The 21,939-nt window shown below is 37.6% G+C and overlaps 4 protein-coding genes and 1 non-coding gene across 7 annotated transcripts; 1 reads left to right on the top strand and 4 right to left on the bottom strand.

Annotated features, from left to right (window-relative positions):
* Nucleotides 1-116: 116 nt before the first annotated feature.
* LOC103927683 lies at nucleotides 117-3,703 on the bottom strand. Its single transcript, XR_007254371.1, has 2 exons — nucleotides 3,076-3,703; nucleotides 117-1,684 (listed from the first exon to the last, which is right to left on the bottom strand). It is a non-coding gene; the product is annotated as an uncharacterized LOC103927683 (transcript).
* A 1,479-nt stretch (nucleotides 3,704-5,182) lies between these two features.
* LOC103927681 (dolichol-phosphate mannose synthase subunit 3) lies at nucleotides 5,183-7,714 on the bottom strand. The gene is made up of 4 exons (XM_009336625.3): nucleotides 7,556-7,714; nucleotides 6,023-6,152; nucleotides 5,814-5,921; nucleotides 5,183-5,611 (listed from the first exon to the last, which is right to left on the bottom strand). The coding sequence occupies exons 1-4, from the start codon at nucleotides 7,699-7,701 to the stop codon at nucleotides 5,549-5,551; spliced, it is 447 nt and encodes a 148-aa protein (XP_009334900.2). The 5' UTR covers nucleotides 7,702-7,714; the 3' UTR covers nucleotides 5,183-5,548.
* A 69-nt stretch (nucleotides 7,715-7,783) lies between these two features.
* LOC103927680 (FHA domain-containing protein FHA2) lies at nucleotides 7,784-10,370 on the top strand. Its single transcript, XM_009336624.3, has 3 exons — nucleotides 7,784-8,485; nucleotides 9,365-9,522; nucleotides 9,923-10,370. Exons 1-3 carry the CDS (start codon nucleotides 7,861-7,863, stop codon nucleotides 10,130-10,132), a joined length of 993 nt encoding a protein of 330 aa, XP_009334899.2. The 5' UTR covers nucleotides 7,784-7,860; the 3' UTR covers nucleotides 10,133-10,370.
* A 1,414-nt stretch (nucleotides 10,371-11,784) lies between these two features.
* On the bottom strand, nucleotides 11,785-13,688 carry LOC103927679. The gene is made up of 3 exons (XM_009336623.3): nucleotides 13,299-13,688; nucleotides 13,039-13,143; nucleotides 11,785-12,270 (listed from the first exon to the last, which is right to left on the bottom strand). The coding sequence occupies exons 1-3, from the start codon at nucleotides 13,498-13,500 to the stop codon at nucleotides 11,990-11,992; spliced, it is 588 nt and encodes a 195-aa protein (XP_009334898.2). The 5' UTR covers nucleotides 13,501-13,688; the 3' UTR covers nucleotides 11,785-11,989.
* Nucleotides 13,689-16,265: 2,577 nt separating this feature from the next.
* On the bottom strand, nucleotides 16,266-20,439 carry LOC103927678 (ethylene-responsive transcription factor-like protein At4g13040). 3 transcript variants are annotated; one of them, XM_048574031.1, is made up of 8 exons: nucleotides 20,260-20,439; nucleotides 19,643-19,856; nucleotides 19,075-19,185; nucleotides 18,722-18,849; nucleotides 18,030-18,108; nucleotides 17,435-17,615; nucleotides 16,778-16,899; nucleotides 16,266-16,691 (listed from the first exon to the last, which is right to left on the bottom strand). In XM_048574031.1, exons 3-8 carry the CDS (start codon nucleotides 19,121-19,123, stop codon nucleotides 16,546-16,548), a joined length of 705 nt encoding a protein of 234 aa, XP_048429988.1. In that variant the 5' UTR covers nucleotides 19,124-19,185; nucleotides 19,643-19,856; nucleotides 20,260-20,439; the 3' UTR covers nucleotides 16,266-16,545. The 3 variants fall into 3 exon arrangements, with proteins under 3 accessions (XP_048429988.1, XP_048429989.1, XP_009334895.2); XM_048574032.1 differs by lacking the exon at nucleotides 19,643-19,856 and having other exon boundaries at nucleotides 19,075-19,191; XM_009336620.3 differs by lacking the exon at nucleotides 19,643-19,856 and having other exon boundaries at nucleotides 20,260-20,438.
* Nucleotides 20,440-21,939: the final 1,500 nt, after the last annotated feature.

Raw genomic sequence — 21,939 nt, 5'->3', positions numbered from 1 at the left:
CAGTTTAACCTAGTAAAATTTCCCAGAACTAAACATCTATCTACCTGCCACTGGGAGTTTACTACCCTCAAAGAATAACTTTATAGATGATATGGAACCAGTAACACAAGACTCACTAGGAGCAAAATTACAACTTTGCTGAATTTTCTTATTCACCTGATATCTGTCTCTCTGCACATTCACAACAAATTTGTTACACTATACCATAGTGGAAATTAAATGGGCGTTTTAACTCAAAACACTATACGTTCTTCATGCTAATCATTTTCCGGTGGCACATTTGATATGAATCAACTCAGAAGTTCCATTTTGGGGAGGAATGAACAGCAATTTGCCGGGGTCTGACAGGCTGCTCTGAGTTCCGCTTCTTCATGATTGAGGAGACAGTTGGGCTGTAGTAGTCATTGCTCCTTTGAGAAGTTGCTGCTTGCGAATGCATCTTCCTTCCATGGATAAAGCTCCTCTGCTTTTCTAGCAACGCCCTGCGCTGCACTGGGTTACTTTGGGTGGCTCCCCATCTATTATAGTTCACACAACTCTGGCTCCTTCCCACTTGTTGAAACTTTCCATCTGCAGGAGTAGTATAATTTCGACTCTCAGCAGTTTCAGCAGAGTACATAGTCTCTCCCTCACTACTATACCCATTCTGCCTATCTGCAGCATCCACTGGTAATGAACTAGACTCAACCTCACTTTGGGCCCCATTAAAAGAACCCGTCGAGGCAATTTCAGCATTTGCATCAGGACTGGCTGGTCCTCTATCCTCAACTCTGTTTCCTTCTCTTACTGGGATATGCTCAGGAGGCTCCCTGACAAAATTCTCACCAGAATTCGGGAGTAACATTTTGGTTGACTGTGGTAGAACTGCTGGTTTTGCAACCCTTGGAGGAAAATTAATGTCCAAAAGCTGAACTGGGGAGCCTTCTCTTCTCCGAAGAGGGATAGCTGTTAACTTCGGTGATTCATAAATTTCCGGAGTAGGAATACCTTGTAAATGTGCAGCATGAGGATCACCTGTTAGGGCCTCTTCTTCAACAGTGTTTGCGGCAGCAGAGCAGCTTGATCCATGCTGGTCCCTAGGTTTTGAGATTGTATTTGATGAAGAAGTTGTTCCATCATTATCACCTTCAGTTGACTTAAAAACTTGCCGCTGTGTGAAGGAAGCACAAGAGTGTTCGCTTTTCTGGGCAGAAGACATTAACCGAATGAGCGGTAGCTTAGGCTTGTTAAGATCATCGAGACTGCCCTCCCAATGCTGATTTAACCAATCACAAATGATTGGAATGGGGATACCAAATTGCATCGGGTGATCCTTCTTCCATGACGAGGAGGATGATGAGGAAGTTGATGAGATTTGGTGTTTGGAGATGTTGCTAGTTTCATCGGATCACATATCATAAATGCAAGATTCCCTTGTGCGTCAAATCCGGCTGAACCCGGGCTCAATGTTACTCCATCAGTTGACAATTTTATGAGATTGTCTGTGGCAATCACTACCTTACCTTCGCCAACTGTCAAATCCTTCTTCTCCATGTAGCCTAGAAGGTAAACTACACTGCCGAGATCCAGGCTTGGTTTAGAGCAGGTCTTCAAGTGGTGGAGGTGGCCTTGGGCATTTGAATCTCCATCCACCGCATCCAGACCTACTATTGTGAGATCTAAAATGGAGCTGGTGATGAAAAATCTGCAATCCAATGAAAGAGTGAGAAAAGTTACTTCAAAAGCCTGATAATGTAAAGGCAACATGATGCGTTGGTGCTTTATGAGAACAATGTCACCAAGTCGTCCTTTCCCCATCAGTCTAAACTAGAGAACGGAACTTCTATTAGATCCAACGGAATTTGTATTCAATAACTATATCAACTACAATAAAATTAAAAAAATAAATAAATAAATAAATAAGAAACCGAATCATCACGGTCATGATCCTACGTACTCCAATTTTCAATTACATTTCCATTTCGTAATCATTTCCCATAGGAGGCAACCCACAAGATAGCTACCTAATTATAAACGTGTCTCACAATTAAGCCTTAGGAACCCAACTCAAAAGTAAAACAACAAAATTTTCATGACTCAGGGAGGACTTGCCAGATCAATTCTGGAGCAATTTCCATCTCCAAAATAAACGAACAAGCAGTTTCTTCCATTTTTCAGTCACTGGAATCTCTTATTGCCTAAAATTCTTGCCTTTTTAGCTCTATCATGCCATCCATCCACCATTACCTCCAGTTTTAGTTCATTTAACATACTGCATTATCGGTACTACCCCTGAACTCCCCAGTCTCCATCCCCTACATTAAAGACTTCCACCTTTAACTAATCTGAATGGTTACCAGGTACCACGGACGTGGGATTTGGGCAGTTGGTTAGGGCAGCGTACCCACCATGTTGCACTCAAGTTTGAATCCCTCTCTCTTAAATTAGAATATATCTTGTCAGTGAAAAAATGGTTACCAGCTGATACTCTTTCTCCTAACCACTAGTTTACTTGTAGACAATGAATGAGTATGACCCAATCAGATCCAACAACATAATCACCAGAAGTTGCATACAAAACACTCCAACTTCTTAGCAGCACCCATAACTCTTTTCACATTACAACTTTTGACCAAGTCAAATCTCACCAATGAAAACACAAATGTCACAACACAACCAAATATTCAATACAAAACTAATCAATTCCCCATCGATAGCAACAAAATGGGTCGAAACATCATACAATCAAACTGTTCAAAAATGTCAATTTCTATCGTTTGGGACCCACTAATACTCAGCCAAAAACTCAAGGCCAGGTCCTAATCACATGCCACTTTTTACTTCCCACAAACTCTTATTAATTTTTGTCCATGGATAGTCGTCAAATCATGCAATCTGATGGCCGGAAATTGAAAGAGTTCGAAAGAAGTAAAAATGGAAATGTGGACAGGTCTCATGTTTTCCACTATTTCAACAACAAACCACTAGTAAACACTAACCCCAGTATTTACTTTCAATTAAATTTCCACATAACCAAAGAAAATCAAAACTTTATTAAGAAATAAAAAAATTTAACCAAAGCTAGTATTGAGTCACCTTTGGGGAACGAGACTTGCAGCGACACCGTTTTGCAGCCGGATCTCGGAGCTCTCGGCGGCCGCCACAGACGGAAGGTTGACGTGGGTGGTCAATAGTAGACTACGGTGGATCAGGAATCCCGTACCGGAGATCCCATTTGCGGCGCCGGAAATTATGGCCATGGCCGGAGCCTTGCCGGAGAAAATGGCGGCCTTCATCTTCTCAGACTTGCTGACTCCTTTGCAGAAGCACCACGACTCCCTCAGACCACCCATTTCAACGGAGGGTCGACAAAGTTGGACGATTTAATCAAATGGGTTATCTTTATTCGATTGAAAAGCTTCAAAATTTGGATCTACGGCGAGCTAAAGTGGCATTTTTATACATGGGTCTGCATTGTTTGATGCCATGATTGTGAAGGAAAAGGAAAAGAGAGAGAGAAGGAGAAGGACAACACCGACGAGTTAAAGGGGGGAGTTTGGGTTAATACTGTGAGCTGGAAATTGGGCCAAAAGAAAATGGTTTGTCTGAGTCTGAGACTCTGAGCGAGGAGAAGGAGAGTTGAACGTGTGATTGTGAGTAGGAAAATAGTAAAGGGAGTGAAAAATGGAGTGGACCAATTTTTGGAGATTACAAGTGAAGTGATATTATGGAATTGGAATATTCATGTGAACATCATCAAGTCTCTTCTTTTATTATTATTATTATTAATTTTTGGATCATTAATTTTTTTTATTACTTATATACTCTGATTCAGTTATAGAACAAATGAAATATACGAATACATGATGACTTGTGTGTTGATATTAGCATTGTAACAAACGAAATATACGAATGTGTTGTTGATATATTATCGATAATATCAATGCTATGTTACACAAAGAATTAGTAATCACATACTAACAAAAAATCTCTATACAAGCGTTCCTTTTTGTAAACGTGCATCTACATTGTATTAATATTAGTTATTTATGACATATAAACATTTTGTAACTATTTGGTAGTAAAAAAGGGACGTTTGTTTCATACTGAGACTCTGCATTCTAACTTGCAAGAAAAGTTTATGAATTTTAATTAGTACTAATCAAACATTTATTTGGGTCGCTTTTTCTTTATGTAATTTTAAAATGATTTTGACATTATAAAAAAAGTAATATTTCATAGGAAGTTACAGTCAAAGTGAAGTGATGGGTTTCATCTGTGAGGTCACCACCCTGGGCCCATCTGATCATGTGAAGATGTCGCATTACATAATAATTAATCATATGATATATTATTTTGACGATGACTTATATTTTAATTCAAAACTGCTCGTCGTTAATGGATAGAACTTCATGTTTATGATCATAATCATTCATATTATAAATAATTCTATAAATATAGTTTTAGCAAAAATTAATTAAAATTAAGATCGTTTAGTCATCGAACTGTATAAAAACAGATGAACAAAATTAGTAAAAGCCATTACGTAACGTCTATGTATTTGCTAAAATAGATTGACTGAACAACTTTAGTTTTAATTCATTTTATGCAGAATGATTTATAATATGAACGGTTCTGATCATAAGCACAAACATTTGTAATTCAAACATGAAGAGTTTTGAATAAAAGGTCTTACTCATTCTTGCTTAAGTGATTTTTTGTTAGAAATGATTTCACTAGAAATTCAAACTGAATTTTATTGTACTACTAGACTAATGTTTAGTAGACATCTAGAAGGTTAAAAGGAAAAGAAAAAGGAGAAAGAAGAGCAACTTTGAACTTTATTCTTCATACAATGTGATGAATTTGGTGATGAATGCATGGCAAAAGAACAGAGAAAAACTACTTTGACCTTTATTCTTCTTGTAAATCACTAGTACCAACATCAAGCGCATGCAACGTGAAGCCCCACAGTCACAAAATCTGTTAGAAATGCTTTTACTAGAAATCCGTAGAAATTCTCCAGCTTTATATCCATTAAATTGACAAGTCAATTCCATATTTGACCCTTGATTTTCCGAATATTGAGTCGTCTGAAATATCGAAGAAAAATTGGACTTGCTGGGTTTAATTTCCGCTCGTCAAATATAAACGAGGAGGAAAAGAAAGGAAAATAGAAGTCAACTTCCAAACATTGTCCCACTCGACAAAAAACTTCTATATTTGTACTGAAGAACAAAAATAAACATTTCATCCCAGACACAAACAGACAGGAACTGATCAACGGTGAGATGTACACTTTCCAAAAGTTCTCTCTACTTCCCACAATTCAATGGCTTTTTCTTTGAAGCTATAAGTTAGAAACTCCCAAGGCGTTGTTCATTGCTTTAACCCAGTAAAACCTGGCAAGTTAAAAACTCTAATTTTCCGTAAGTCGGAAACAATAAGGTGTGTCATGAAGTCATCCACCATATCTCTGCAAGAACGAGCGGAGTTCAAAGGATTCTAAACTAAATTTGGTCTTTTCTTCGTATCCAAACACAGAAGAGGGAGTACTCCGAGTGCAGAATCAATCACAGCCACCCACATCGACCCCTTTCTGCTTTAAAAAATCCTTGGCCTCAGCTATGTCCTAATGGATATAACATCGGTTAGAAATAAGAGTTTAGAACATGTTTTAGTTCAAAGTTTTTTTTTTTCTAAAGACAAACATATATAAATGTAAAAGGTGAGAGGTGTGTAATAAATAGCACAGAGAGAAAGAGAGAGCGATTAACCAAAGTATCATTTAGCGAAGTAAACTGAGCAGAAAATAAATAGAAAATGTAATCTACCTGCTGCAACAGTACTGCTTCTTGAGGACAAGTCGGAAATTGCATGAGACCAACTCCGACCATTAGCAGGCCATAGCATCCTAGAGACACAATGAAATATATTGGTAGCTGGGAAGAGGATAAAACAGAGTATAGTAAGCATAATATAACATGAAAAGTATAAACAGTAACGTAAACCTGACCTGAAATAAACAGATAAAATAACTCACCAACCAAGTATGACTACGTGGGATAATAGACGTCTGTAAGAGACCAATCCACAAGGCAGAGATGGCCACCACCAATGTCAGAATTTTCACAATATGCTTCATTGATTTATATAAAATAGTTCCCACTCCTCTGCAAGTTACAAATAACATAAGTGAAAAGAAACAAAGGAAAATTAATGAAAAGGGAGCCAAGCCCTGTGATGTGCTTACTTGACATATTATAATGTCTTTCAAATTCATGCATGAAAACAACAAATTCATGACCAAGCACACAAGGCAATGCACATCTGCGAGTTGATTCGTAGGTGTAATGTATTAACGGTGAAACCATATGCTTTACATGAGCAATCAATTGAAGAGAAATTGGTAGCTACTTTAACCGTAAATGAAAATGCAGAGCAAAAGAAAAATATAACGTAAGCCATTCTATTTGATTTTTGCTACAGGCTGCCTCAAAAGAAGGACAAGAAAAAACGATGTTACATGAAAGCAACAAATCAAACAATAGTAACTTAAGAAAATAAACCACCGTGAGCAAAACTTAGATCATGCTGCATCTTCTAATTAGACCTCAGAGCAAACTACCTGATTCAATCATGCTCGTCCAGGTATTTTCTACTAGTAAATGCTCAAAAAACATAATTCCTTTAAACCTACGTCTTTACTTTTCCTTATCCAGTAGCCCTCCCCTCCCCCATCACCACACTCAGGAGATTTATCTACTACAACTAGTAGTCGATCCCATGACCTATTAGGTAGAAAAAGCAAAAAGTTCAAGGCAGAACGAGAATCGTTCAATAACTTCCTCACTCCCACTGAAGCACAAATTTAATTGAAAATCTGAAACAGTTCAATCTCTCCCATGTTCAACAGTCAAGCCAGAACGAGACGGGTGACGAAAACACATAAATTTATGCAGGGAAAACTAATGAAAATAAATTAAAAACTTTAAGTTTTAACGATAAGATCAAAATAAATGGTAAAATTAATAGTATCAATATTGATTTTTTAGTGTAAAAATATGATATTTCGTTAAAGTAAACAAGGGAGCTTTTCGTAAAAGTTCCCGTTTATGTATGCATATGGGCAGTAAAAATGTAAACTTTGAGCCATCAGAAGGGATAGATCATAGTTATCTTTTCACTGTTCCAGTCCATGTAAATGGTTATAACCTGGATCTCAAAGCCCTTGCGCAATTTCCCAACATCATCAGGCAACTTACTACAAATTCTATCAACAATCAAGAGCGGACCCTAAATCAAACATTTGTGTCAAGCCATGGATCATATGAGATCCCAAACAAAAAGCTAAGAGCATCTGCTGCACCAAAATCTGATAAATGATCCCTTTAGTCCCCCTACCCCCAAAAAAAAAAGTACAAATTCTCACTTCAGATTACAAAGTAATTGAACAGAAAAAGCTGACAAATATGTGAAAGAAAGAAATTTCGCATCAAAATTGACAGAAAATTGAAAGAAAGCAAGGATTTTTAGCAAAAAATTGAATTAATTCGAGATGGGCAGAAAGAATTACAGTGAATTTTGTGACAGAGACGAAGCAGAAGAGCGACTGAGACCAAGGTGTTCGTTTAGGGCAGGCGGGGAGCAGAGAAAATTGAGAGGGTAAACCCTAAAAGGACTCCAAAGGGGCATATTATGAGGATAACGAAAAATTGACATTTGGGGTGAAAGAAGTGAATAGGGAATACTTTGTCTTTATTTCTATTTTGGCCCCTGAACTTAATAAAATTCCACAGTTTGCCCCATAGACCGAACCCAATTGGGATTTGGGGTAATTATATCAGTTTCTTCTCCGATCCGCAATTTGTAAAAATTTCAATGGCGGCGGGCAGCACTGATGTGGAGGCGGGGTTCGCGAAGCTTCAAGGCGAAGACTTCGAGTACTACATGCAGACCTACTCCATAATCCTGGGCCGGAACTCCAAGAAATCGACGGTGGACGTCGACCTCTCCAGCCTCGGCGGCGGCATGAACATTTCGCGCCACCATGCCCGAATTTTCTACGACTTCACGCGGCGTCGATTCGCGCTCGAGGTCCTCGGCAAGAACGGCTGCCTCGTGGAGGGTGTGCTCCACCTACCCGGGAACCCGCCGGTCAAGCTGGACTCGCAGGATCTTCTTCAGATCGGAGATAAGGAGTTTTACTTTCTGTTGCCGGTGAGGAGCATTCTCGGTGGTCCTGTGGGTCCCAGGCATTACCCCGCCTCGGTGCCAGTGGTGCCGAGCTCCGTGGGCCCGGCTCATTACGGGTACCATTCGGGTTCGGGTGCTGGGCCGATTGGGAAGAAGGGGAGGGGGAGGGAGTTGTATGAGGAGGAGTATGATGACGAGGAGGATGTTGGTGGGGGCAGTGGGAGTGGGAAGAAGATGAGGAGAGAAGGGTATGAGGGTTTTGGGTATGGTGGCGGGTCGGGTTCTGGTTCAGGCAAGGCTGGAGCTTTGGGTTAGTTTTTTTTCCCTGTTCTAGCTTCTCTCTCTTACCTAGAAATTATTAAATGATGGACATTGATGTTGATATTGCAATTGGAAAATGAAAGTTGTGTTTTTTGAATTATGTGAATAATGGCATTGTCAAGTGTTTCGAATCACATATTTAGGTTTAGTGTTGAGTTCGAATTTCAGCTTGAATTTCGACGGATCTATCCGCCTTTCTGTAGAAAAGGATTACGAGGTGCATTTATTCTGTTTGTTTTACAGCTTTAGGAGATTGTTTTGAAAGCATTCAAATTGTTTTTCTTTGGGAACTGCACTAATCCTGAATACTATCCTGTATTATTGAGATTATTTGAACTTTTGTGGCACTACTGGTTTCATTGGTTCCTTATCAGAGTAGTTTTTGTCTTAATTATTTTTGGTTTTCGGGGAATGGATTGTGTGTAGTTGTGGTTGGATGTGGTTTATGTTAGATAATCAGCCAACTTATTTCTCTGATGATCAAGAACTGGTGTATTCCATTTCTTCAGAGGAATCAAGCCAAGCCATAGATTCAAAGACATTTCTTCAGCTCGATCTCCATCTGTGACCCATACATTCTATGGCGGCTTTTTTTATGTCAGTGTTAGCGTTGTCTTTCTAGGTTGCGCTATTGGTACTTCACCAGGAATAGGATTACGTGGGCATTAGTGATGGGGTTGATGTTTGCTGCTTAGGATGATACTGAAGATATTTCTTTCCTCCCTAATTTTGGCATGCGTTGACAATTGTTCTCTTATTCCTTTTAAGATGTTTAATTAGGAAACTCCCTGCAAATACATTTTAAATTATAAACTGAAACTATTGTTATGTTCTATCTATGCCATAATTTTGTCTTTGATTTCTGCAGAGAAGAAAGGAGATGGAAGGTCCAGGGTTGATCGAGACACTGACAATCAGCAACTTCTGCATTTGGAGGAAAAGGATGTTGTGTCATCTGTTGCTACTGTGCTCTCCGATCTTTGCGGTCCAGGAGAATGGATGCCTATGGAGAAACTTCATAATGAGGTTAGTATTGACATATTCTAATGAGCAAATTATTTGGTAATAACCTTTGACACTATCCTTAGTTATTGTCCAATCTTCAACTGCACTTTTGCTTGATTTTTGTTATTGTGCTCAGATCAAAAACAAAAATGTGGGTTCAACTTCAAAGCCATATGCTCCAACTTAAAAGCTCATAGAGCATTGTCTAATCCACTATTTAGTCTCATCTGTGATGGATGCTACAGTTATCTGTAGTCATCGGCAACATAGAAACACATCCCTAGTTATTCGTGTTCAGCATAATTTAGTTTCGCTTTGCATGATTATGCATATGTGTAGCTTATTCCAGTTTTATTTATTGTAGTTCTGTGATGTTGGAACCTTGGTTTTCTCTGCCTTACTCCGTATCATTTTTGTTCAGTTGGTGGAGCAGTATAGCAGCATCTGGCATCACACTCGAGTGAGGAGGTATCTCACTTCTGAGGAATGGCCTGGTCCAGAGTCAAAAGGGAAACCATGGTACGGCTTGCTTATGCTGCTAAGAAAATACCCCGAACACTTTGTCATCAACACAAGGTCCAAGGGCCGGGTAACACTGGAGTTTGTTTCTCTCGTCTCTCTGCTTTCATAAAATTATAAGACATGAGATGGACCTTCCTTGATGCTGATTGTTTACAATGTAGTTTATCAGGCAAGTGAGTTTCCGGTTGCCAAAATTTGTACAATTGTTGTGAGTTTCGAGCAGCAATATGAGCTTTTAGACCCCTGCTAGGTAAGAGATGTAAAACGATTAGCAATGATATGGGCTGTTTTGCAATGACATTTTCTGTACATGATTGGTAGCAACAATACTATTTATCCCTAGATAATTTTTTTTTTTTTTTTTCTTCCATTAATGAATGCCGAATGCAACATCAGCCATTCACTTTATATCATTTTGCTTTATATAACATCAACAAAATTGCTTCAATCTAGGGATACATTCATGCCAAGCTATAGCGAGTTACGTCTGTGTTAAACTTGGAGATGTAAGTCTTCTTTTGTTTCTTCACGGTGAAGTAAGACTAAGTTCATGAGCTTATTATCGTAGGTTGGAACAATTTGGTAGGATCCCCTTTCTTACCTCCCCGCGTCCCTTTTCCTGTGGTGATGGGGTGCAAAAACAGAAACAGAGGGATAGCGTTTCTCTCGCTTTTGGCCAAGAGGCCCCTCAGCGGGAGACCCAAAATGTTGCAATTTGTAAAGTGGTGTGGTATGTGGGTGTTCCGTTTCGGGGTCTGATTAAACAGAAGAAAATGGTGAGCCGAGTGATCATTAGTGGTTGGGAGGGGCCAGACGCAAACCTGCAAAAGTAAAATCTCACTGAAGTTCTGTATTTGCCAAAAGTTTCCTTTATTTGATGAGAAAACAAAGGAGCAGAAACATTGCCTTGGACAACAGAACTTGCATGGAAGAGATTCATCATTCTAGTCCAAAATGCATTACAATGCAATGTTTTAAAAGGTAAAAGTGTAGACGAGGTGTTTCATGGATAGCCTACCCTAAGCGAAAGCCTTTAAGCGTGAGACTGCCTAACAAGACCCACATAGTCTTAAAAGAGAAAAACAAGAATAATATGATGTTTTTTTTTAAGTAAAGAATAATAACGTTACAAAAAAATTAATAAAAACAAGCCAATCACATTTTTTAAGAAAAGAATATATAAGATGCTTTCATAGAAATATCTTATTTTCAGTTTTTGAGATATATAAAATAATATTAAAAATAAAAAGTCTAACATAAAGGAATATGGTCGAGCAACAAATATCAGCAAAAGTGGGTTAGTTTAAAAAGAAAAAGAAGTATAAACAAAATGAAAAGTCAACCAAAAAAAAAAAACACCACTCGAAACGGTGCCCTCTTTTTCATCTTCTTTGAAGTGCAGCTGGCTCTGCAACTAAAAAAAAAATTTAGACTTCGGCAACTTGAAAAAAGGAGCCCCAGTCGAACGCCTCAAGCATGCCTCGACCACATCTAGCCATCTAGGCGAGTTTAATCCTACTCCTGTTGGGTAGAGACGTTTTCATGGTCGCCCTGCCACCAAAGCCGCCTAGGCACGTTTTTTAAAACATTTTTACAATGTGTAAGTTTTCCTTCATATGCATCATAGTGGACCGGAACACAATTCATTAGTAATCTGTTCATTGTAAGTTGTTTGCCTTGGAAGCCAAGAGTTGCAAAAACATTACTGCTATCACTTTAGGGTAACGAATAGACGGCATCCATGGTAGAGAGTGCAAACACTTGGCCAAGAAATGTGAATGTTTGATTCCGAAAGTCAATAATCTCCTTTCCTATTTCTATCTTCTACATACAAGTAGAAATTGAAAATTCATCCCTAAAGCGGGAGATACAATGGCAAACACAAAGGCAACTAAAACTCAAGGAAGCATGCCCCGAAACCTTATTATTGACATATATGAAAGTTCAAGATACATGCCACAAAATTTTAGGACTCTTCTTTGGTTAGGTTACCAAGTGCTACCCTCTGTGCATGCAACTTTTGTTCACGAGCCTGTTTTGCAGCAAGGGCTTCCTCATCAAGTACTTTGATAGGAGACCAGTCAGGCATTTTCAGCCAACCGTCATTCTTCTGTGAACCGTCATTACTCCCAAGCATAGATTCCTTGTAGCTCTTTAACACAGGTCTTAGTCTAATTGTAGCATAATCCACAGTTGTCCCAACAACGGTAAAGATGATTGAGTAGCGGACAGCACCAATTTGACCACCTATAAACCAATGAACAAAACAGTTCAACCACATATGGCAAGAGGGATGATTTCAAAGTAGTATGAACAATAAGGCAGACAATTAACAAATATGCTAGCAACTACAAGTTCAGCAATGCAGCTTGTGAGTTGAGACGTTTGTGCTGATGATTCAGGAGGTTTGAGAGACTTAGTAGATTTGGGATTTTCAGATTTAAAGGATGCCCAACGCTTGGGAGGGGAAATCCGAGAGTAAAGCTACTGTGAGTATACTGTAATTGCTCGACATACAGCAAGCCCCGCCCAATAACTCAAGACCTTAAACGAACATGTCTCTCTCTCGATTATTGATGTCCTGCTTAAAGCTGGCAGTGGATGGATTCTCTACTTCTGGAAATAAGTCCAGAGTCCTGGTTAAGCAATATCCGAGCTTCATTCAAATCAGAAAATTTCCAGTTCTTCTAAGCAGACTACATAACTTATAGCTCTGCAATTGAGCTCGCATCAGTAAACCGAACTCATGAAATCTTCCAAGCCAAAGTAAATCCTAATAGCCAAAACATATTACGTGCTCCCAGATTAGCCCAGGTTAGACATATAGACCCCCAACCCACTACAAATGAATGACACAAGTCCAAGCCACGAGCCGAGAGGTCGAAAGGCATTGGAAATTTCAGCTATTACCCATGACATTGCTTCGATCACAAACAATAAAAGTGTACACAATCTGATTACACCAAAGTCATTCTTCCTCAAACATACAGAAGATACAGATTGAAGGAATCTCACCCTGAAGACGCCCGAGAATGGCACCAGTACCAAACCCAGCAATTGCAGAGTTCACCAGATCATCAGGTCCAGTTTTTCGAGTTACTCCCACATATTCACGAGCCCCTGCCAAATCCAAACAAACCCATTACATTTCCGCCACTGCCTCTCCATCCAGCTTCCCTCTCAGACATTTTAACAAACACGAACCAATAAAACCAAATGGGTACATAAATCAGAAGCCAGAGAACAAAATTTCAGAACAAAGCAATGAAATTTACCGCAGTAACAAGCGGTAACTATGGCGAAATTGGCAGCATAGGTAGCGCAACTGGTCGGGAGACCCATGACTTTTCGATGCTTGGAGACCAACCCAGCTCCTCCGCCGAGAATCCCAGCTAGGAGAGTGGGGAAGACGATGCGCTCCTTCCAAGACGACGGCGGTGGCTCTGCTTCTACTGCTTTGGGATCGTCGGAAGCCATGATTGTAATGAAATCCGTGAAATTTGCTTTTGTTCTTGTTCGTGCTTCGCCTGAGCTCTCTTCAGCCTTCAACGCGAGAATTTCGGAGTCGTTCTGTTACGGGAGGCGGTGTTTCGGTGCAAATCTTTGTTGCGCCTCATTCGGATCGGGTTGTAGGTCGGGTATTCGGATGGTAACCATATCTTAAACTGGACTCGGGATGTCTAATTCTTCTTCATATTTGGGGCTTTTTTTATGAAAAAGAAGAAAGCTTTTCTTAAAATAATTGTTATTAGCACTTCAAATTTTTCATTCTATATTCTAAATTTTTTATTTATATGAAAAAAATACACTTGTGTGAGAAGTATAAAATAAGATTTTTAGAGTGCCAATAATACTTCTCCTTCTTAAATGGAGAAGAGAATTTAGGAAATTGATTCAAGTGCTCATGCATTTCTTATTATTATTATTATTTTTTTTATTATAAATGGTTTTTGAAATTGATCTCATTCCTCATTTTAGTTCTTGAATTAAAAATCGATCAATGTTATTTCTGAAATTTGGTACCATAAATAAATGCTGTCCCTATGTCGCATTCTGTTAATTTTTCAGTAACTTTGATGATGTATCACCCATGAAACCCATACGACCAGTGATATGGTGCCACGTAGAACAGTTTTAAAAAAAAATTGATCTAAGATTTAAAAACTCATTAATAAAACTAAAAAAAAAGTAAGATAAATGAACGCAACGCCTCCATCTCAAATCGGATTGCCGAAAATTAAAATCAAAATCAATTTGCGAAAAAGGAAATCCCAAAATGAAATCAAAACACGTATTAGGGATTCATAGGAAAGAGAGGGAGAGTTTGTGAGTCATCTCCCCCACCCCAAGCCCAACCGAACCTCTCCCGTAACCTCGCTGCTAGACTCTGGTGCTTTGGAGAAGAACCTGAAATTAAATTTGAAGAGGTTATGGAGATGATAGTTGGAGATGAGGGAGGTGACTTGGTTAGTTTTTTCATCTATGCTTTAAAAACCCAGAAAATGAGAGTCTCTTCTAGATTTGAGGAAGTTTTCTTTTCTGTCGGTATTATGAACTTTTGAAGGAGCTGGGTTGGTCGTGTGTTTTTTTTTTTTTTTTTTTTTTTTTTTGAGTTTTGTTAATGATTTTAAATCTTCTCTCTTTTTAGAAAAGTTTAGTCCATGCGGCACCACACTATTGGTTGTATGGATCCCAGGTCTGACATGTCATCAAAGTAACAGAAAAATCAACGGAATGCAACGGTAGGGACGACATTGATTTGTGATACTAAATTTCAGAGACGACGTTAATCGATTTTCAATTTCAAGAATTAAAGTGAGGAGTGAGATCAATTTAAAAAACTATTTGTGATAAAAACCTTTTTTTTTTTCTTTTCATATTTTGATAGGGTGTAAATAACAACTCCTATAGTAGGATCGTAATATTGGCCATAGCACCAGATTCGAGGGTCAAGAATGTGTTTTCCGATCAACACTCATTTGTTCGAAGCAAGGGATTACCAAAATTCGCTCAATTAAAAATATGTGATAATAGTTTAAACAAGGAGTTAGATATGTATATCAATTGCCTCACTTTTAACTATGTGGTATTCAAGCTATTTAGTACTACGATCTGGTGGTATTCTTCTTCATTTGTAAGTGAGAGGTCTTTCGTTCGATTCTCACCAAAGGCGAAGTTGACCTACATTATTATGACAAGTCCATTATAAGGTTTAGCCTACTCTCACATCTCTTTTGTGTAGATACTATCGTTTGTTAAAAAAAAAGAAAAAAAAAAAAAAAGAACTATGTGATATTCAAAACATTACGCTCAAACAAAAATAGAGGTGAATTAACCTATTTTGTTGCCATTCTTAATGAGGCTGACAAAGTAGAACTTACATACATGAATTATTGTGATAAAGTTACGCACGAAAGAAGTCCATGCATTGGTGTTCAAAAAAAAAAAAAAAAAGAAGTCCATGCATTGCATCATAAAGTAGTTTTGGCTTTAATAATATTCCATGTACTAGTATTATCTTAAAGTCATCATAGTAGGTTCATTATATTGGGAATCTTTATAGGTTCTTTGTCATCTTACAATTTAACGTTAATTCTATTGCCAACATTATAAAACAATGTGCGAAAAATATGAGTTGACAGAAAGTCTATAGAAATTTTCACTATTGAGAGAGTTTTAAGCCTAGATTTGTTGGGGAAATTTTTTATTGTTAAAGTAAAAGTAAGATTTTATTCTCTTCCATTCTATTAACTCGAGGATTACGTAGGAATCAACAAGGAATAGATTTCCTTTTTTTTTTATTGGTTATTCTCATCTGTGAGAATCAAGAAGAATTAAGGGCTTATAGTGTTCTAGAGTTTGTTCGCTTTTTCCTATATTATCCTCTGCATCACCTAATATGGAAGCGATTTCCACACACTTCTTTTTCTTACGTACTCCATTGTTTATTCCTAACCTTTTGAATTGTTTAAATTAAGAAAGTACCGAATAACGAAAATAAATAAGGGTGCATGTAAGGAAAAAAAGAAAAAGAAGTGGACGAAAATCAATTCCCTTCCTAATAAAAAGGAGGTTCAAGAAGCATTAGTTCTTATTTATGTTTTCACCAATGTGAAGTACCAAAACAAATTTTGTTCAACTTAGAGCCACTGTTATTTGATAGCAGTATCTCATTCAAACTTGGCATATGATCACATTCATCAGCTAATGAAAAATTATAAATAGGTTACGGAGAATACATCTTGGAGCTGAAGTTTCCCATGCATTAATAAGTTTAAAAGGTTTTAATTTCCACTGCAAATCATCGCTTCGAAGCAGTTTATCTGATCGAAGCGATTAGCGACTAAGACGCTCCTAATATGGAACTAATGATTATTGGGGGCGTTTACCTTATTAAACGACCATGAAATTCACAATTTGCCCTAATATGGACCTTTATACACCAAAAAATGGGAGGTCTGTCAGCTGAGCACTTAACTGTTAGAAAGCAGGAAATTAAGCATTGCCCTTGAACGTTTGTGTTCAAGAGTCCAACATGTCTTGCTCTGCACCTTCTGAAGCTGAAAGGCCATTCACTTCTTCTTTGTCATCCTCCCAGTCGCCGTCTTCCAATTGAGGACTCTCGGACCTCTTCTCTGACTCTACCCCTTGCCTTCTCCTCCTGTGTTCTGAAATATTTCACGAAAGCAAACAATTAAAGACCGGGGGCATGTAAAGTCTGGGATAATGTGAGGCAAGAGAAGAGGAAACTTACTTTTATTAGTAATTGCATGACGAGTCATGACCAAGAATTCATCCCACTTGAATTTCTTGAGTTCTTGCTTCTCCCCCTCAGAAAGCTCGAAATTTGGTTCCCTCCCACACATGAAAGCAGCCCTGAACACAAATAACAAAACTAACAAAGTTTATGGCTATAATTTATTGCATTTGACACACATAGGTTACCACCCATTTTCCCATTTGGCTTATCAAGTTTCATGTTTTTGAACTTCGGGGAATTGACATGAACTACTATATCATGTTGGTAATGCAGACACAACAGACCTTCAGATTTTCAAAAATAAAAAACCAGAAGTAACATAAAAAAGGACACAGGTAACCACTAAACTAGTTGTAATATACATTTAGGACGGCATGTCCTATCTGATGCCCCTGTCTGAAGAACGTGAACGGAAAAAAAACCAGTGTAGCAACAGTAAAACTAAGATTGTTTTATTTGAAGGTGTATCTAACACCACGATGACTAACCGCTAAAAAGAGAAGGCATTTGGTAGTCGGTAGACAAAAGAAGACTGCAATGGTTTATGATTTTCATAATTAAGCACAATTGAAAGATCTTGTACATGCTGATTTTTCCTTAAAGTGCTCACCCAATATATATTGTTCGTAGTGAAAAAAAATGTGACTGTACCTGTCATACAAATGAGCAGCCTCTTCTTGGGAACCAACAGTGCCTAAGTGGATTTGTTTCTTGTCAACTTTAATTGCTGCCTGCCACTTCATATTCTTAAAATAGACACCTCTCATTAGACATGGTTCCTGGTTTTGAGCATGCTTTCTGCGATGTCGCTTTCTGCGTTTGATTGTTGGCCCTGCAAATAGCATGTTATGTTTTAGAAACGATCAACCTGTGGCACTGGCATAACCTCTCAAGTTAATTGTACTGGATAAACGTATACTTTATCTTTAATACTTCCATTATCAAGATTCAAGACTCAAGAATACGTGTGCAGGAGGTAAATATACAGAATAACTGCAAAATCAAGAATATGCTCTGTGCCAAAATACTTATATAGGCAAACATAGCAAAAGTTGAAAATAACTGCAAACTCACAAACTCGCATCTTCTCAAGACTACCACTAAGTTCTCATAATGTAAAGACAGAAAATAAAAGTTTCAAAAGGACGACTTTGCAAATTTGTACGTCCAATAGTCCAAGACATCCAGCATTCTAATCTATAATATATAATTAGAAATGACAGAAAATTTAATTTAAACAACAGACCTGCCACATCGTGCTGCTCTTTGGATAAGCTAGAACCAGATGCAGTTAAGGATCGAGGTTTTGCTTTCACAATGGTATTCTGGTAATAAGTAAAGCATCAGATAGAATGAAACCAAGAAGCTGAGAAATGATTGAAATGAATCCAGAGCTAGTGAATATCCAAAATAGAGCTTTCGATTTCCTATTTATGGTATAGATTTTTTCTTTTTTGGCTGAACGAAATCATTATATAAGTATTTTACAAGAAAACGCTTTTAGCCTTCTTGATCAAGCAACTACGAACTAAGAGCAAACTTGATCACAAAACCAGGTCTAGGGGCACCAACATCTCAAAGGGTTTACTGCTTACAGAAATCCTATTCTTACATTGAAAGAGATATTGTTATTGTGAAAACGGTATTCAGGTTTTATATGGTGATCATTCCATCTTACCATTTTTCTCTAGGTACCCTGCCAAGCTTACTTTACGTGAAAAACCAATATTACATCATCGAGACATCCAGCCGATGGATTTTTGTCCTAAGTATATAAATGGAATTTTTCTCTTACCATATTTACATATAGGTTAACAAAAAAACATAGTAATCCTGCCTGACAGGTGTCCTAAACAAGCTAATAAAACCTTCAAAGAAAACGGTAATAAATTTAATGTATGTAATTTAATGATTGACCGATCAATAATCTTTTCTTACCCCATCTGGTTGATTTGCACCATTTGAAGGCATGGGATGCACACTGACAGGATTTGTACGGGTGAAATTTTGAGGAGTGGTTCCATTGTTGACAACCCTAGGAAGTGGATCTAGAACAGGAGGTATCTCTGCAGAGACAAAATTCAGTGAATAATTCATTTAAGCATTAAAAAAAAACTATTGAAGTAGATTCTTAGTCATCAACTGAAAATTTATCTCAAAGCGGTGACAGATTACGACACAACTTAAAATCAAAGAGGATTAGCAGCGGATTGCTAAGAGTAGAACAATGCATACTATTCAATAAAAGCAATCAATCATATGTTGTATAGCACATTTCCACTAATTATTACCACAGCATAGTCCCAATCCCAGTAGTCTGCGCCTTCGTAAGCTCACCATGGTTGATTTCAACTTGATTATTGAAGCACAACACTCACTTGGCAGCCTTTTTCATGCATCCCCTGTTCCTTGGACAAATCAAGTAGACCAATTATAATTAAAAGTAAATTAATATTACAATTTCAAACGGGGTACGACTTAACAATTAAAATGTCAACAAAAGGATTATATCTGTTACATTGCACAAACACCACATATACATGTGAGAACAAGTAAATGAAAACACAATGGCAGTAACAGCATTGAAGGGCAAAGAATTTCAGAACAGAATATTTAACAGACACCATCGAAATTTCTTAAGCTATGTGACTGAAGATTAAGGCACTTCTGAAGAAACTGCTACAATACCATTTATAAGTTATAAAGGATAAAAACCACCAAGTCATTATACGATCTAAGATTATATTTTTCCGATTTCTATTCGCTGCAACAGAAAATTATTCCAACAAAGCCATAAGGAACTCATAACTCTAACCATAACAGGTACACATGAACTTCCCCTGATATTTACTTAAACACCTTGTGTAACTTTGATAAAATTGAGCACCGAGCAGAGAAACAGTGCTGTTGTTGCTTGTACACCCGAAAACAGTCTCGAGTCGGATTAGAACACATCGAAATCAATAGAGGCAAGCAAAGTTCATCCATTACATGACTACAACATCTCTCTTTCAGGCATCCTTTTGTTCAGAATTGCAGTAATTGGTGCAAGGTGACAACAACAGACTCAGTCCTATTTAAGTTGCAAACAGAAAACCAAATCATCCATCATGCAGGACGAATTAAAATCGAAAGAAAACCAAGAAAATCACCAAAAAATGGATAGAAATTCCCAATGTCTGATCTTTGAAAGCTAAGTCAACACACCAACCTACCACCTTTCATGAAAATTTCATCACCAAAAAAACAAAACCCAAAAACCAAAATTCAAAAACAAACACAAAACATACGCTCACACACCAAAATCAGGAACAACCCAAAAACCCCAAACGAAAAAAATAGCCTCCTTTGGCTCCAAGCTCATCAACCCAACACGCCCATGACCATTAACTCAGTCAAGAAGCCATGAAAACACAACCCATTAGGCAAAAAGACGAAAGTGGCCATTGGGAATGAGAAAGGCAGCTCCTTTTTACCTGAGGAGGCAGAAGAGGTGGCGGTTCTTGGAGCTGTAAGAGAGGCAGCGGAGAATCAGAGGCAGCAGTAAATTTAATTAAATTCCCCCGATAAGGAAAAGAAAAAGGATTGGGGTTTTAAAGGAAGGGAAGGTGGTGAGCGAAGAAAGAGAGATTTTGTGTGTGTAATTGTGTATAATTGTATTTGTGTCTCATGCATCTACCGCCTTTTGTTTTTATATCCCCGATTTTTTTGTTTTTTTTAACACTTATTCATTACTATGGTAAATAGTCAGTTGTCCATTATTTTTGTTTTTTGATTGTTTTTAAGAGGAGAGGGTAGTGGTGAGACTGGTGGCCGTATTTAGGTGTAAGACTGAAGTAGTAGTAGTCGTAGCAATATTTGTGTATACTTTAATTTAGGGTCATAATTCCACTTTTGCCCCCTTTGACATTGATTGGTACGATGGTTGGGTACTTTGGTTGGTTAACAGTAATATTAGAGATGCTATGAGTTGACCATTATACCCATTAATAATTTCTGGTTTGGGGTCATGGGTTGATGAATCCCAATCAAGCTTACGCTTGTTGTGGTTATAAGCTGAAAAAGGGTTTTCTTCTACATTTTTTCTTCTTTTGGGTAATATTTGTTCTAAAAGTTGTTGAAACCTATGTAGTAGATAACAAAGTGAGAACTATATCATATGTATTTGGTTAATTAAGGTAAGGTAAGGCAAGGTAAGAATGGTGCTATCCACATATATTTTCTTACTTTTTTCACATTTCTCTCAGTTTTCAGACGTCGGACCAAATAAACTGTAGGTATGAGAGGATTACTGTCCGATCCACATGGACAAATGATTGATTTATGTATTTAAAATAATTTACGTGAAAGACTGTCTTTAACAGAATATATTATTTCTTGTTATGGAACTTGAAAAGGACATTATATGGACTGGATTAAAGGGGTTGGTCATCCTAAAATTAGAATTCATTTCTTGTCGCAAATATTCACCTGTAGCATATCATATCTCAATATATTGGCGTAATTTTTCTACCGCGTGTACATTTCCATATTCGATCTAAATAAGATAAAGAACATAAATTAACAAGAGTATGTAGTAGGTAAAAGGAGGTGTGTGGATAACATCACTCTTAAAATAAAAACCCTTAATATGAAGGGTAAAGCCTTCCTTTTAACTTTGACCAATAAACATATATTCTTTTTTGTCCTTTTGTATGACTCGGGGTTTTTCTTTCTTTGTCGAAACAATTAGGACATAACAAGGTGATATATAATCGACAATCATGTTATCCATTTCAAGTGACAACATAATGTTTACTAACATGAAATACAAATGAAAGAATTGAATTTCATCCCATTTTTAGGCGATCTCATTGTTTATTGACACGTTGAGGAATTAGAACAAAAATGGGGCCCACACGAAATCAAGAATCCGACGCTTAATTAATTGGATCATGAGAGTCCTGTATAGGGTTGGTATTGTGACTCATAACTTTATTGAATAACTTGTACATGTTTCTTGCTTTATTAGGAGTATTGTAAGACATGAATTAATACAGAAAATTGTGATCCCCAAATCCCAACCTCATTAGATCAATGTTGAAAAATATCTCAAGATCGAACCTCTTATGATTTGTGATGAAAAAGTTGAAAGACCCTATGTCACTGAGGTCACT

This window comes from the organism of the source record quoted next, unplaced genomic scaffold, assembly GCF_019419815.1.
Source record: "Pyrus x bretschneideri cultivar Hongxiangsu unplaced genomic scaffold, Pyrus_bretschneideri_v1 Contig7, whole genome shotgun sequence".
Lineage (NCBI taxonomy): Eukaryota > Viridiplantae > Streptophyta > Magnoliopsida > Rosales > Rosaceae > Pyrus > Pyrus x bretschneideri.
The sequence above is the reverse complement of the archived record's forward strand: the minus strand, read 5'-3'. Positions and strand labels throughout refer to the sequence as shown.

Bases quoted from the DNA above. Each gene is read 5' to 3' on its own strand.
- LOC103927681 (XM_009336625.3), bottom strand. From the start codon at position 7,701: ATGTCAATTTTTCGTTATCCTCATAATATGCCCCTTTGGAGTCCTTTT. The intron at 6,153-7,555 runs GTAATTCTTTCT...TGTAACTTGCAG, and splicing joins TCTCTGTCACAAAATTCACT to AGGAGTGGGAACTATTTTAT. The intron at 5,922-6,022 runs GTGAGTTATTTT...TCCTCTTCCCAG, and splicing joins CACGTAGTCATACTTGGTTG to CTACCAATATATTTCATTGT.
- LOC103927680 (XM_009336624.3), top strand. From the start codon at position 7,861: ATGGCGGCGGGCAGCACTGATGTGGAGGCGGGGTTCGCGAAGCTTCAA. The intron at 8,486-9,364 runs GTTAGTTTTTTT...TGATTTCTGCAG, and splicing joins AGGCAAGGCTGGAGCTTTGG to AGAAGAAAGGAGATGGAAGG. The intron at 9,523-9,922 runs GTTAGTATTGAC...ATTTTTGTTCAG, and splicing joins TGGAGAAACTTCATAATGAG to TTGGTGGAGCAGTATAGCAG.
- LOC103927679 (XM_009336623.3), bottom strand. From the start codon at position 13,500: ATGGCTTCCGACGATCCCAAAGCAGTAGAAGCAGAGCCACCGCCGTCG. The intron at 13,144-13,298 runs GTAAATTTCATT...TGGATTTGGCAG, and splicing joins AGTTACCGCTTGTTACTGCG to GGGCTCGTGAATATGTGGGA. The intron at 12,271-13,038 runs GTGAGATTCCTT...ATTGGTTTATAG, and splicing joins CATTCTCGGGCGTCTTCAGG to GTGGTCAAATTGGTGCTGTC.
- LOC103927678 (XM_048574031.1), bottom strand. From the start codon at position 19,123: ATGGTGAGCTTACGAAGGCGCAGACTACTGGGATTGGGACTATGCTGT. The intron at 18,850-19,074 runs GTAATAATTAGT...TTGTCTCTGCAG, and splicing joins GGGATTGGGACTATGCTGTG to AGATACCTCCTGTTCTAGAT. The intron at 17,616-18,029 runs GTCTGTTGTTTA...TGCTATTTGCAG, and splicing joins AGAGCAGCACGATGTGGCAG to GGCCAACAATCAAACGCAGA.